General features: G+C 46.7%; 1 protein-coding gene across 1 annotated transcript in view; it reads left to right on the forward strand.

Annotated features, from left to right (window-relative positions):
• Positions 1-230: 230 nt before the first annotated feature.
• Positions 231-13,301, forward strand: part of TRIB2 (tribbles pseudokinase 2) — a 31,458-nt gene continuing 18,387 nt past the window's right edge. The window contains exons 1-2 of the mRNA XM_049903259.1: positions 231-1,910; positions 7,044-7,336. Of these exons, the coding sequence (XP_049759216.1) occupies positions 1,641-1,910; positions 7,044-7,336 (563 nt within the window). The 5' untranslated portion in view covers positions 231-1,640. The remainder of the gene's footprint in view (positions 1,911-7,043; positions 7,337-13,301) is intronic.

Raw genomic sequence — 13,301 nt, forward strand, 5'->3', positions numbered from 1 at the left:
GCGAAGCCAGAGCCGGGCGCCCCCGGCCGGAAGCTGCAATTGCCGTTGCAGCCGCTGCGCCGCCAGCTCGCTGGGGGGAGCCGCCCGAGCACGGGCAGCGGCGAGGCTGATTGATGGGCGCCGGACTCAATGAGGGGGGCCTGGGCTGGGGGGCTGGGGCGGGGCCGGCTGTGGTCTGAGCCAGTCCGGGGTGCCGCGGGAGGGTCGGGGTAGGGGGGGACCCGGGCGGGAGGCTCCGTGGAAATGTGTCGGTGACATTGAATGGGGAGCCTCGGTGGGAGCGAGGCGCGCGCGCGCACACAAGCGCACACACAGCCCGCTCACTCCGAGATCCCCGGCCACGTAAGTAACTATTAATACCGCCTCGCCGGGAGATGCGGGCTTGCTGAGCCAGGGAACTGGCCTCCGGGATCGTCGGCCATCCCCTTGAATTTTTAAATCCACATTCCTCTCTTACCTTTGGAGGAAAGAAAAAAAAAAGAGGAAAAAAAGCTGTCAATTTTTTTTTTTTCTAAAAACAAATACCACAAGGAAATTTGGGTGTAGGGGTTGGAGGAGAAGGAGTGGTTGCAAATTATTGCAAGGCGAGATCCTGTTACATAGCGGGAAAGAGACGCCGCGAGTTGGCAGGGTTGGAGGTGCATCACCTTAAAACGCCGGGAGGACCCCCAAAAACTCGTGCCGGGAAATCGGAGACCCTTGATCTGCCGTCGTCCCTGACTGCACTTCTGGCTTGATTCAGAAGACCCGGAGGCGAGCGAGCGGGAAGCCAGGCGACCGCAGCATGAGCTTTTGCTGACCCTCGGCGCGGCGGGCCAAGCCCTGGGGTTTGTCGCGGTACCTGCCCCGGGCCCGCTCTGCAACTCTCTGCCCAGCTTTTGCAATCTTTTGTTGGCAGCTCTGATCGCTCCAAGTTAAATGCACCCTCGTAATTTTTTTTGTTTTGTTTTGTTTAATTTTTGGAGAGCGCTGGTGAGGTTGGGAAAGCCTCAGACGCCATCTACAGTTAAAACGTAGGTAACTGCCCTCTCCGGCGGCCCCCCCACCCCGCTTCCACGCCCCCCACCCTTTCCACCAAAAAAGGGGGTGCAGCACGGATTCTGTCTGCGGTGCGTCGCGAGCCGGTAGAATCGTGCTGATTTCCTTTTTCTTTTTGTTTGGTGCCTAACGCATTGAGCTTAAGCCGCGGCTGTGGGCTCTGTGAAGACGCACAAACTACTGTAGGCTCCTCCGCCCCGTCTGCGATTTGGAAGCCTGCGTGGGGATCGCTTCAGGACACCCGGGGCTGCAGCTCCTCACCTTAGCAATCCGGTTACTCGTCTAGATCCACGGTGGAAAAAGAGAGAGAGAGAGAAACTAAAAGTGCGGCGATTCTGCAAATCGCCGGCTGCTTTGGAGTAACAAAAGGACCCGAGTTGCCTGCCAACCCAATACTCCCGGGAACCAGGTTGAGAGCAGACAAGGTGCCCAGCAGCGCCCATTTGGGGGCTTCTAACTACTTCTCCACGTAACCTTTTCCCGTCCCCTCCCCTCTCATCCTCCTTTTAAATCCGTGACACCGAGGCGCCTGCAGCCGCACTCGCCAGCGACTCGTCTCGCCAGCGGGGCTTTTTGTTTGTCGTGTGTGATTCCCCACACTCATGAACATACACAGGTCCACCCCCATCACAATAGCAAGATATGGGAGATCGCGGAACAAAACCCAGGATTTCGAAGAGTTGTCGTCTATAAGGTCCGCCGAGCCCAGCCAGAGTTTCAGCCCGAACCTCGGCTCCCCGAGCCCGCCTGAGACTCCGAACTTGTCGCATTGCGTTTCTTGCATCGGGAAATACTTATTGTTGGAACCTCTGGAGGGAGACCACGTTTTTCGTGCCGTGCATCTGCACAGCGGAGAGGAGCTGGTGTGCAAGGTAAAGAGCCCAGGGGTTGGTTTTGTTCTGTTTTGTCTTTTAAAAAGGTTCCCCGGCCCTTGCAAGAGGGCCGGAGAGGGACGGGAGGTCGCCCAGACCTCGAGTCCGGGGAGATGGGAGATTCGCGGGATAATTGATCCGCGTCCTTGTTAAATGTATGTACGTATTAGTTCATGTGCGACTAGTTGCGAAGTTTTTAGACCTTTTCAGACAATGGGCGGGTTGCGGCGGGGGCGTTTTGGGGAGAGCCCAGGGCGGGGGAGCGGCAGGTCTGCGCCGGGGCCACGGACACGCGTGCTCCCAGAGGCACGGAGCGATCCGCTGCGCGGTGCCGGGTCCCGCTGCCGAAGGGATTTCTGCCTGTTTCTTGCCCCCTCCTTTTCCGACATGGAAGTAGGGAATCCCCCGCTAATTTTAAACACTGATGACTCGGTTCCTTTCGTAGCCATTGTTCTTTGCAGCGTGCAGGTGTTAAACCTTTGTTCCTAAGGTGCCCTTTAAAAGAGACACACAAAGGTATCCCCTCTGGCTGAGCTCAGGGGCCGAGCGCCGAGAAGGAGTTTACAAAGAGCTTTCTCCTGCCTAGAACCATGAAAGGAAGGTAGGAGGGTGAAAATCAAAGCCGCCGACACACCTTTGGGTGTAGGAAATAGCGAATCCTCTGAGTCTTTTCTCTCAGGTCTCTGTTTCTTCTCATCTCGAGACTTCCGTGCCTCCCTTCTCCCCTCCTCCCCTGTCCGCTTCAGCACCTTTTTGCCCCTAAGGTTTAGAGGCTAGCATTTGGAGACCCGGGGAATTTCAATGCTGATACAGGGATGGACACTTCAGTTTCCTTGTTTGTCTTTGACCCTGAGCAGTGACTGGTTCATGTATGTTTATCTGTGCGTCTTTGTGTGCACGCCCGCAGGGCTCCAGACAAGGGGATGAGGAGAGGATTAGCTGTTTAAAAAAAAAAAAGAATACAGTCACATATACTGTTACCCAGGAATTGGACACAGATCAAGAATGCATTGTCACGTTATTTTAGATTTGCTCATTGTTGGTTTTTTTTGGGGGGGGTAGGTAGGAGGAAATTGGGGACTCATGCTGCCATTGAAACGGGCACTCCCGCACAGTTCCAGTACAAATACTGCATCCCACTTTTAGCATAACTACAGATGGTTTTGTGGACTTGCTTTATTTCACAGGGAGCTGGAATATTTCAGTGTAAAAATTGGGTTTCGTGGAGGTCTCTGGTCAGTTTTGCGACTGTGCATTTCAGACCTCAGGGGAAAATTGGAGACTCTTAAATACTGCCTTTTGCTCATACTGACGTTTTGGTGTTTTGCATCTTCTCCAAGTTATTGAGACTCAGAGCATTTGTGCCTGGTTAACCGAAATTCAGTAGGCTATTCAGAGCTGGACTGAATTCTCAGAAGTCCTGCAACGTTGCACAATAGGATAGTCATCGTTTGCAATGAATGAATTTCACAGAGCTGCCACTCTGATATGAAATATGCACAATCAGCCAGCAGTGCGTGTTTTCGCTCCTTTTACTCAACTTTGGTACAGCATTTTAACAATTTTCAGAGACTGGAGATGCTTTTAAAAAGGGGGGCTCTGTAGCCAAATTTCTGCAGGAGCATCTTGCTTTTATTTCTTTGTTTAAAAGCAGAGGTGACTCTGGCCCCTGGTCTTTCTTTCTGCCTTCAGATTTTTCAAGACGTATTTCCTTTGGGCCGCCCTCACAGTGTCATTTGAAGATTGCTCTCTGGCCTGAAACTGTGCTCTATCTGTTGGTTTGGGTATTGCAAAGATTGAATCAGCCCCTCAACAATTACAGTGTGGCTTCAAGTGGATTTAAGTGCAGTATCATTGTTCTGCTTGACAGAGGTCATCCCTTTAGGACACAGCAGCTTCTGTTTTCCTGGCTTTTTTTAAACCAGAGGTGATGTGGGTGACTTCTTATGCAAGCAGAGTTGTATATATCTTAGGAAGCTCCAAGTGGGTTTTATAAGGCTGCTTCCATGAACTACCCTGAGATACATACACTGTGAACTTTAAGCTTACTTCAAGGCTCAGTGAAATCTACACATCGAATCAAGTTCCTTTTGATGTCTCAGAATAGGGTTCACATCTCCGAGCACTGTGTTGACTCAAGAAAAAAAGTCTGCGGAAACAGATCCAATATATAGATGCCTTTCTATTATGGAGGTCTGTATAGAAAATGCTATATGCCACTATTTGGAGAGGGAGGTTGCAGGGCCGTATAAATGAAATAAGCAGGCCTGTTTATTGTCTGCATACTCCAAATGCCTACAATAGCTACACAGATGAAGGAAGGGAGTTTTAAGGGATCCTTAGCTGTATAATTTCCATGGAACTACTGTTAGCTACTGTGCAGATTGACATAATTACTATCTTGGCAGATTGGGCACTCTTTTTTTTTTTTTGCAAATGTTATTAATGATGGCCTAATCTTACTGCCTTATCTGAACTGTCATATTATATAACTAAGGCTCCAAATTAAACATTTAAAAGAAGCTGGCAACTAGGCCTGTGGCATGATTTTGCACTTAAAGGTGGTGGTTTAAATACCAATCCAAGCCCATAAATGCCTATTACAGCTACTAATAAAAGTTGGGCTCCTTCCCATTTGGGAAAACATAAGTACCTGCTTGAATTTTTCATACACGGTCCACCATCTTGGAATTTGGTCTCTTTTACAAAGGGTATGGCTGCATTTTGAAGCTGCCATGAATAGATTTGATGATGATTTTTTTTTTTTTTTTATTCCATGCCCATCTAGTATGTTTAGCCGTGGGGCAGGATAACGGGCCAAAGGTGCTGAGAAAAAAAAAAAAAGAAATCGCTTTTTAGTTTTTAAAAATGCAACTTGAAACAGAGAATACATTGTAAATAATCATAACTCAATGAGCACTGGAGACAGAAATTGCAGCCTGGTGCCTCGGAACACATCATCCTTATTATATAATGCGTAGTGTTTACATTAGCCTCTGCAAAGCCTTTATTAGTCTCTGTGAAATTTTTGAGGCTTGCCTGGGCTTCTGTTGCCTGGAGTCTGGGTGTTAAAGTTGACTCAAGCATTTCAGATTCCTAATTGAACAGGCCTCTGAGGTCACTGCTCTGAGGTCATCCTTTGACAGTATCAGGGTGTGATTTGTGGTCTCTGGAGATGTTGAAGTATTCATTCTTAAATTCTAGGTTATAGTGGCGGCAGCTGTGCCGTTTTCCTGAGATGTCTCATTATGGCTCATTCACAATGTTACATTGCTTCCTCGCCCAGGGTTAGCACCAGCCCTCCCGAGGTTCTTGCTATCCCTGATTAACTCACAGATCTTTGTGTTTTAGAGCTAGGAGGGACTTGTGGATTCTTAAATGGCAGCCTGTATCCCCTGATAGGGCTTCTGAAGGCCTGCGAACCCCCATCGCACGAATCCAGGATTGTGCGTGCATTTGAGAATGGACGTTGTCGGCGAAGAGGGGCCAACCCTTTTATCAGATTCTCCTGTGGGAATCTGGACCCAAAAATGGGTTAACAGTGTTCCAAGCCAGTCTCTTCATTTGGTGAAGAGGTAGGAGGCTGAATGACCCTAAGTGCTTTATCCGTCAGCTTATCGGTGGCCCAGCCAGGATTAGAGGCTCAAGTTCAGTGATTTCAATCCAGCATTTTTCCCATCCCACTGCAAAATGACCATCAAGGAAAGTATGTTTTAACGAATGAAAAAGCCATCGGAAGATGCTAAGTGGTTATGAACAGATAGCATTAAGTATTGTTGGTAAGAGCATTCCTGGCCGGGATGCCTTCCCACCAAGCACCCGCGCCATACCTGCCCTGCCCCTCGCGCTTTTACACACAGAAGAGATTCGTCTTACCCACATTCCCAGGCAGTTATTAAAACCACATTCCAGACCCAGGGATTTGTATTCTTGATTTAGTGGAGGTCTGGAAATGAATGGAAGCCTTTCCCTAGAGCCTCAAAAATTTTCAGTAATGTTAATTCCTGTTCGGTCTGATTCAAGGAAGGTATTGATGAAGCATTTTTTTCTTTTAACAACCCCACAGTGAGGCAGCGTTTCCTAGGCTAATTTTGATTCACAGAAAATCATTGCATAACTGGTTCATTGAGTTAGATCTCTGTGGAGGGAAGAGAGAAAGAAGTGAGTCTGCTTCTGTGTTAAGACTGTCCTATTCCTCGCTCTTCCCTTGGGTGCCTGAGCTTGGCTCGAGTTCTCTCAGCCTCAGTTTCCACATCTATTTAAAAAAAAAAAAAAAAAGCCCAAAGCCGTTGCCATTGTGCTGATTCCGACTCGTAAGGACCCTAAAGGACAGTAGAACTGCCCCATAGGGTTTCTCAGGAGTGGCTGGTGGATTTGAACTGTCAACCTTTTGGTTAGCAGCTGAACGCTTAACCATTGCACTACCAGGGCGCCATAAAATAAAAGCATTGAATTAGGCAAATCTTAGTTATTTTAACCTGTTACTTAATAGGTTGCATAGTGACTACTGAAGTACATTGTCTATTAGTTTTTGTTTTTTATTTAAGTAAATAATGGATTGTCTGTGTGGCATAGGGAAACCCTGGTGGCATAGGGGTTAAGAGCTACGGCTGCTAATCAAAAGGCTGGCAGTTCAAATCCACCAGGTGCTCCTTGGAAACCCTGCAGGGCAACTCTGACCTTTAGGGTCACTATGAGTCTGAATCGACTCTATGGCCGTGGGTGGATGTGGCTTAGGGTAAGTCATGTTCTCTCAGCTTTTACCCCAATTCAGCTTCTATAAACAAAAGAGATGGGCTAGAGAGAATAATAATAAAACTTGCCATTTGTGTACCGTGTTACATATTGCAGAGCGCTTTCACCTTCACTTTCTGGTATAATACTCCCAATACTGTAAATCAGGTATCAGTGCTCGTGTTACACGTGAAGCCTTGGAGAGTCCCAGACATCCAGCAACTTGTTCAGCGCCACAGGGCTGGTAGGAGGCAGGGCTAATACGATATGGGTCCGTATTGAGCACTGTCTCTGCCACCTTAAAAGTTTGTGTCTGAGGGAGGTGTCACTATTCGGTGATTTATTTGGTTATGTAAGAGATACCTCTGACTCTTGGTCTTGTTGTTGATTGTGTCCTAGGTATTTGATGTCAGCTGCTACCAGGAGTCCTTGGCCCCCTGCTTTTGCCTGTCTGCCCACAGCAACATCAACCAAATCACTGAAATTATCCTGGGGGAGACCAAAGCCTATGTGTTCTTTGAGCGGAGCTATGGGGATATGCACTCCTTCGTTCGCACTTGCAAGAAGCTGAGGGAGGAGGAGGCGGCCAGACTGTTCTATCAGATTGCCTCAGCGGTGGCCCACTGCCATGATGGTGGCCTGGTGCTGCGGGACCTCAAGCTGCGGAAATTTATCTTTAAGGACGAAGAGAGGTAAGGCTCATTCCTCTTGAGACCTGGGTACTGTGATAGGCTGTTCATAGAGCCTTGCGTGAAAGGCTGGAGTGGATATTTTTTTTTCCCCTCTGTCTGTTGTCCAACAGAAATACCACAGGTGGGTGGTTTTAACAAACAGAAATTTATTTTCTCACTGTTTGGGAGGTTAGAAGTCCAAATTCAGGGTGCCAGCTCTAGGGGAAGGATTTCTGTCTCTGTTGGCTCTAGAGGAAGGTCTTTGTCTCTTTGGCCTTCTGCTCCCTCCTGGGCAATCTTCCTGTGGCTTGCATTCTCTCTTCCTCCATCTCTGTCTGCAGCTTTTGATTGCTTGTTTTAATATCCTTTGTCTCTCAAAAGAGATTGATGCAAGGTACACCCTACACAAATCCTGTTTCATTAACCTAACAAAGACAACCCATTCCCAAATGGGAGTGTAACCACCCAACCCATTCCAACTCATAGCCACCCTATAGGACTGGGTAGAACTGCCCCATAAGGTTTTCAAGACTGTAATCTTTATGGAAATAGACTGCCACATCCTTCTCCCATGAAGCAACTGGTGGGTTCGAACTGCCAGCCTTTTAATTAGCGGCGGAGCACTTAACCACTACGCCACCAGGGCTCCTATCACAGGCATATAGGACACATATTTTTGGAAGACATAATTCAATCTAAAACAGTCCAGGTGAGAGGAAGGAAGCTTGGAGGACAGAGAAGTGGAATATTGCAATGTTTTAAGTGTCTTTAGAAAACAAATCATCACCTTCTCTTTAAAACCAAAAACCAAACCCGTTGGTGTCAAGTGAATTCCGACTCATAGTGACCCTATAGGTCGCTTCTCTATGGGTGTGATTAAATGCTCGAGGACAGGCGCCAGGATAGTCTGTGACACCGTGAATATGTATGATGTGGTGTCGGGCATTTTGAAGGTGGCTGCAAGTCTGTGTGGCATTTTCGAGGTGAATAATGCAGGGTTTGGGAAATTCCATCTTCAGAACACTTGGTGCCTAGAATCAGTTGTTTATGATTCACTCATTCGTTCACTATTTTAACAGATATTATTTAAGCCTATATTATGTATTAATCACAATTCTCAGTACTGTGAACATGAAGATGAATTAAATAGTCAATTGACCTAGAACATAAAGAGTTATGGACTGTAAATAACAGTCCGAACCAAGTCAGGTGAGGACTGGGGGCTGGAGTCGGGGGTGGGAGGGCAATTCTGACTAGGACCAGGAGAGTCAAGAAGAGTTTTAAAGGGGAAGTGATCATGAAGCCAAAGCTTGCAAGGTGAATTTGTTACAGGCGGTGTGGGAAGAACGGGCATTCCAGGTGAGGAAGCTGCCAATGCAAATGCGTGGCAACGTGAGGATCTTGTTATTTTAGGAGACAGCTGAACAGGACGTTGGGCATCTGGGTTGCATTCATGGTTCTGCCGTTAACTTATTACATTCTACTTAGCAGACCCCTGTTGGAGCCCTGTTTTCTCTTCCAGCTGACTTTGATTTCTCAAGCCACTGGTTTTTTTTTTTCTTTTTCTTTTTTAAGAATGTGTTTTTTTCAGTGGAAGGAGTTCGTTTATATTCACTGCTCACTGGATTCTAAGAACTGTTCTAAAGGCTTCATGTATATAATATCATGGAATTTTCCTGAGTGCCCTGGGCATCTTCGTCCCCTGCTTGGAAGAGGTCAGTGAAGTAGAGGGTCTCTTGTCGCAAAGCTACTAAGGATCTGAGCTGGGGCCATCTGATTACAAGGCTAGTACACTTCATTTGGGAGTCCTCGGGTGGTACAAACAACGCACTCTGCTGCTAACCGAAAAGTTGGCAGTTTGAGTCTACCCAGAGGTGCCTCGGAAGAAAGGCCTGGAAATTTACTTCCAAAAAATCAGCAATTGAAAAGCCTATGAGGCACAGTTGTAGTCTGATTCCATGAGTCAGAATTGACTCCATGACAACTGTTTTTTGTTTTGTTTTGATTCTTCAGTCACTTAACAAACATTTCTTGATTGCCTTTTCTGTGTCTGGCACAGATCTTGCTGTCCAGCCTTTCTACCCTCCAGTAGTTTGCCATCTTGCCAGCCCAGCGACCTGTGATATTTTCAAGCCATTTGTTACCACAATGTAATGGCATCAGCATTAGAGAGAACTGGTCATGTGTGCTTTGATTTCTTCATCTCTGTAGTTTGAGCTGATTGGGAAGTAAATGTCTGAGAAGCTTTTTGGGATTAACCAAAGAAAAGGGCTTGTTGTTACTTAACCCAAGTGGAATAATTTCCCAGGCATTTATAATCCAACTGAATATACACAGTGCAGAGAGCCACTTGGATTCTGGGACCCACAGAGCTTGGTTATTTTTCCATATTTTTGTCCATCAAGGGAGGGGGCTGTGGGTATCTTTAGCAGCTCATGCCAGGGTGCCTTTACCTTTAGTAACAAACTGAGGAAGGAGGAGCTCGTTTTAAGATCTAGAGTGTGAACCGGCAGTTCTTAGGTTTTCTCTTCACCTCGGATGCTTGGAGCCTGGAGACCTAGGTTCTTACCCTGGTTTTGCCTTAATACCCTTTGTGACCTTGGGCAGGTTTCTTCCCCTCTGGGCCTGACTCTCCTTCTTTTATTGTCACTGGTCTTTTATATTGGCTGCAAGATCGTTTTTAAAGGAGCCCTGATGGCGGAGTGGTTAAAGTGCTCAGCTACCAATCGAAAGATCAGTGGTTTGAATCCACCAGCCACTCCAAGGGAGAAAAAACCTGGTGCTTTGTTCCCATGGAGATTATAGCCTAGAAAACCCTATGGGGCAGCAGTTCTACTCTGTCTTATAAGGTCACTATGAGTTAGAATCGACTCGAGGGCACACAACAACAACATTCAAGTCTTTTTTGAGTTAGAACATTTTAGATATGTGCTTCTTTGAATATTCTCATTTGGAAGATATACCCAACAGAATATCGACTAAGGTATCATCTTTGCCTCTCTGTGTTACGCCTTTCTTAAAGATGTAATAACTACAGGAGCAAAAGTAAGAGGTAGTATTTATTGCCCTCTTACTGTGAGGTTATAGTTTCACTCATTTAATTCCTTCTACAAACAGGGGAGGGGAGAGGGGTGTGTGAGTATCACCATCTCCATTTCATAGGTGAGGCCCTGCAGTGCAGAGTGGTAAAGTCTCAACGTTACAGACAGAAAAGAGCAGAACTAGGGGCATATTCTCCAGTCAGTCAGCACGCAAGTACACGTTTGCCTGTCAGAAGGAGTAAGGACGTGAATGGTCTCTGTCACAGGGCTCTGCGTCTTTACATAGAGCATCTGTCATCTTTGATGGTGTTCTCTTAGGAATTTCAGGCATCAGCAGTGTATGGGGGGTGTGTCCAGTGATAGCACATACATGTTAATTAGATATTTGGGAAGCAAGACACAGGAGGGTAGAGGTCTCCAGGTCACAGAACCATGGAGCAGGAGTGGACTCCAGAAGTCTTAGAGGATTTGTGCTTCAATCCTCTCATTTTGCCAACCAGGAAGCAGAGACCCAGAGGTAAGGGGACTCACCCAAGTGCCCACAGCTAACTGGAGCAAATAAGGGGCCAACTGAGATCTCGCAGTCCCTGCACCAGGGCTGTTTTCTCCGAGCCTAGATTTCTCCCTTATCACAAGATGTACAAGAGTGCTGAGGAGTGGGTCATGGCAAAGCTGAAATCCTTGAAGTCCCAGGACCCAGGGAAGAAATATTGAGATGCAAGAAGCTTCCAGCACAGGAACTGATGTTGAACCCAGAGATATGCTTAACTTTGATGAAAGGGCATGACCCTCTCTAGAAAGAACTAGAAAGGAATGTCAGCTGTAAATGTTAAGCCAGAATGGTTTACTGGAGGAAATACGTTAAAGCTAAATTCTTTTTAATCTCGAAGAGCGTTTCCAAGTTAAAGAGAAAACGTAAGGGATGGCTAGGAAACTTGGTATCATCTGTTATCAGCAGTCCGGGAGCACCTTTGCCTCGTGGGCTGTGCTTTGATGCTTATCACAGCCTCATAAGATTACCTGGAAGAATGACAACTACCCCATTGTGTTTGTGAGGACTGGGCCTCACAGGGGTTAAGTGACCTTGCTCAAAGTCACACAGCCAGTCTGATGATCAAGCCATCATATCGTTTCACCCTAGAGCTTTTTCCCTGCCCTTCACCACTCCGAGGTCCCAGTGGGCTTACCAGTCCAGAACATGGTAAGTGTCACTGCCCCTGGGCAGCTCTCAGAAGGTGGTTTCCTTTTTCAGGGACATTCTAAATGTTCTGAGCAGTAGCTCATAGGAACTTTATTTTTTCATCCAACTGTCAATTTTATGAAAAGGGAAACAATGTCTACTAGACTGTTTTTTTTAGTTGTTTTGTTCTTAACCTCTTGATTTCAGAGTGTGCACCTGATATTGTCACTCACCATATGTCTTCCTGTCTACTTCCTGACAGCCGTGGAGTTTCAGAGCAGTCGGCCTGTGTTTAGCCCAAACAGTGGCCTGCGTGGAACACATTGCCGGCATTTCCTGGGGGACAGTGTGAGGACAGGAGTCAGGGGCCTGGGGCCTCGTTGGGGCAATACTGCTGGTGGCTTTCGGCTCATTGGCCCTCAGTCATGCCAATTTCAATAGTGCTAAAGCTTCCCTCTTTCTCTATAATATGGAAATATTATGAGGATACAATGGGTCAGATCTGAAAGGCCTTTGAAAAATTAAACTACAAAATCTTTGTTTTCTAACTCTGTGCATTCCTATGAAGACAAAAAAAGGAAAAAAACTTCTAGAAGTACTTCATTAAAAAAAAAAAAACAGAACAAACCCATTGCTGCCCAGTCCGTTTCTACTCATAGTGACCCGATAAGAGGGAGTAGAATTGCCCCATAGGGTTTCCAAGGAGCTGCTGGTGGATTTGAACTGCTAACCTTTTGATTAGCCACCGAGCTCTCACCGCCAGCAGGGCTCCATTGCTTTATTAAGTATCAAATAATCAGACACCACTTTGGCGTATCAGTCTCCTCTCTCTCTGTCATGGATATGCTTCTAGTTCTTTGATGATCTGGAAAGCGATTGATGGAGGAGGCATTACATAGTGGAATTGGCCAAGTCTCACTTGGTCCAGAATGAGACCTGCCTATGGGCTGACTCCTTAGGTGTAGATTGTAGATTTGGTAACATCTGTAACTCCACATCAATCGCTATCCATGGAAACAGTGGAACTCTGAGCCTCTTCAAGTCGAATTTCCCTCTAGTAGCTATCGAAGCTTTAGACACAGATGACTCCCAAGATTATATGAAGACCCAGTGCCAGTTTGCCTTTGCTACTGCATTGAATTAGCAGCAGCTCAGAACCTTCTGCTTCCATTTTATTTTGATTTGGGTTTGAAATTCAAATTCTGGCTTTTTCGCTGCCAGATCTTGGGTGAGTCATTTAGTGTTTCTATGCTGCTTCAAAATAGAAATAATAATACCACCCCTGTTGGGTGATTGTAAGGATTAAAGGAGATGACTGTGTGATTCATGGGGCAGTGCAGGTGCTCAGTAAGTGGCACCTGTTCAAGCAGACATTGTCAACACAGTGATATGATTACGGGCGAGGAGTGCAGGGACAGTTCATGAAGAATGAGGTCCCTCCCTTGGGCAGCCTTTTCTGTGAGGACTGGAACCCTTGTGACGTAGGGGTTCGGGGTTAGGCCACGTCCTCCTCCAACTTTCTTTAATTCAGTTATAATCAGTAAATCAGTGCTAAGAGGGCAACCAGCTGGTCAATTGCATCAGATGTGGAACTTGAGGCCCAGAAAAGTACAAGGGTTTACAAAGGTTTACAAGAAGATGGATGCAAGAGAAGATGGATGCGAGTTAACAGAAGACATAATGCGAGGGAAGACAAACAGGAAGAATGGAGAGCCTGCTCCACCAGGTCTGGACAGGGCTACTGCTTCTGTTCCTGTTGCCTGAG

This window comes from Elephas maximus, chromosome 12 (genome assembly GCF_024166365.1).
Source record: "Elephas maximus indicus isolate mEleMax1 chromosome 12, mEleMax1 primary haplotype, whole genome shotgun sequence".
Taxonomy (NCBI): Eukaryota; Metazoa; Chordata; class Mammalia; order Proboscidea; family Elephantidae; genus Elephas; species Elephas maximus.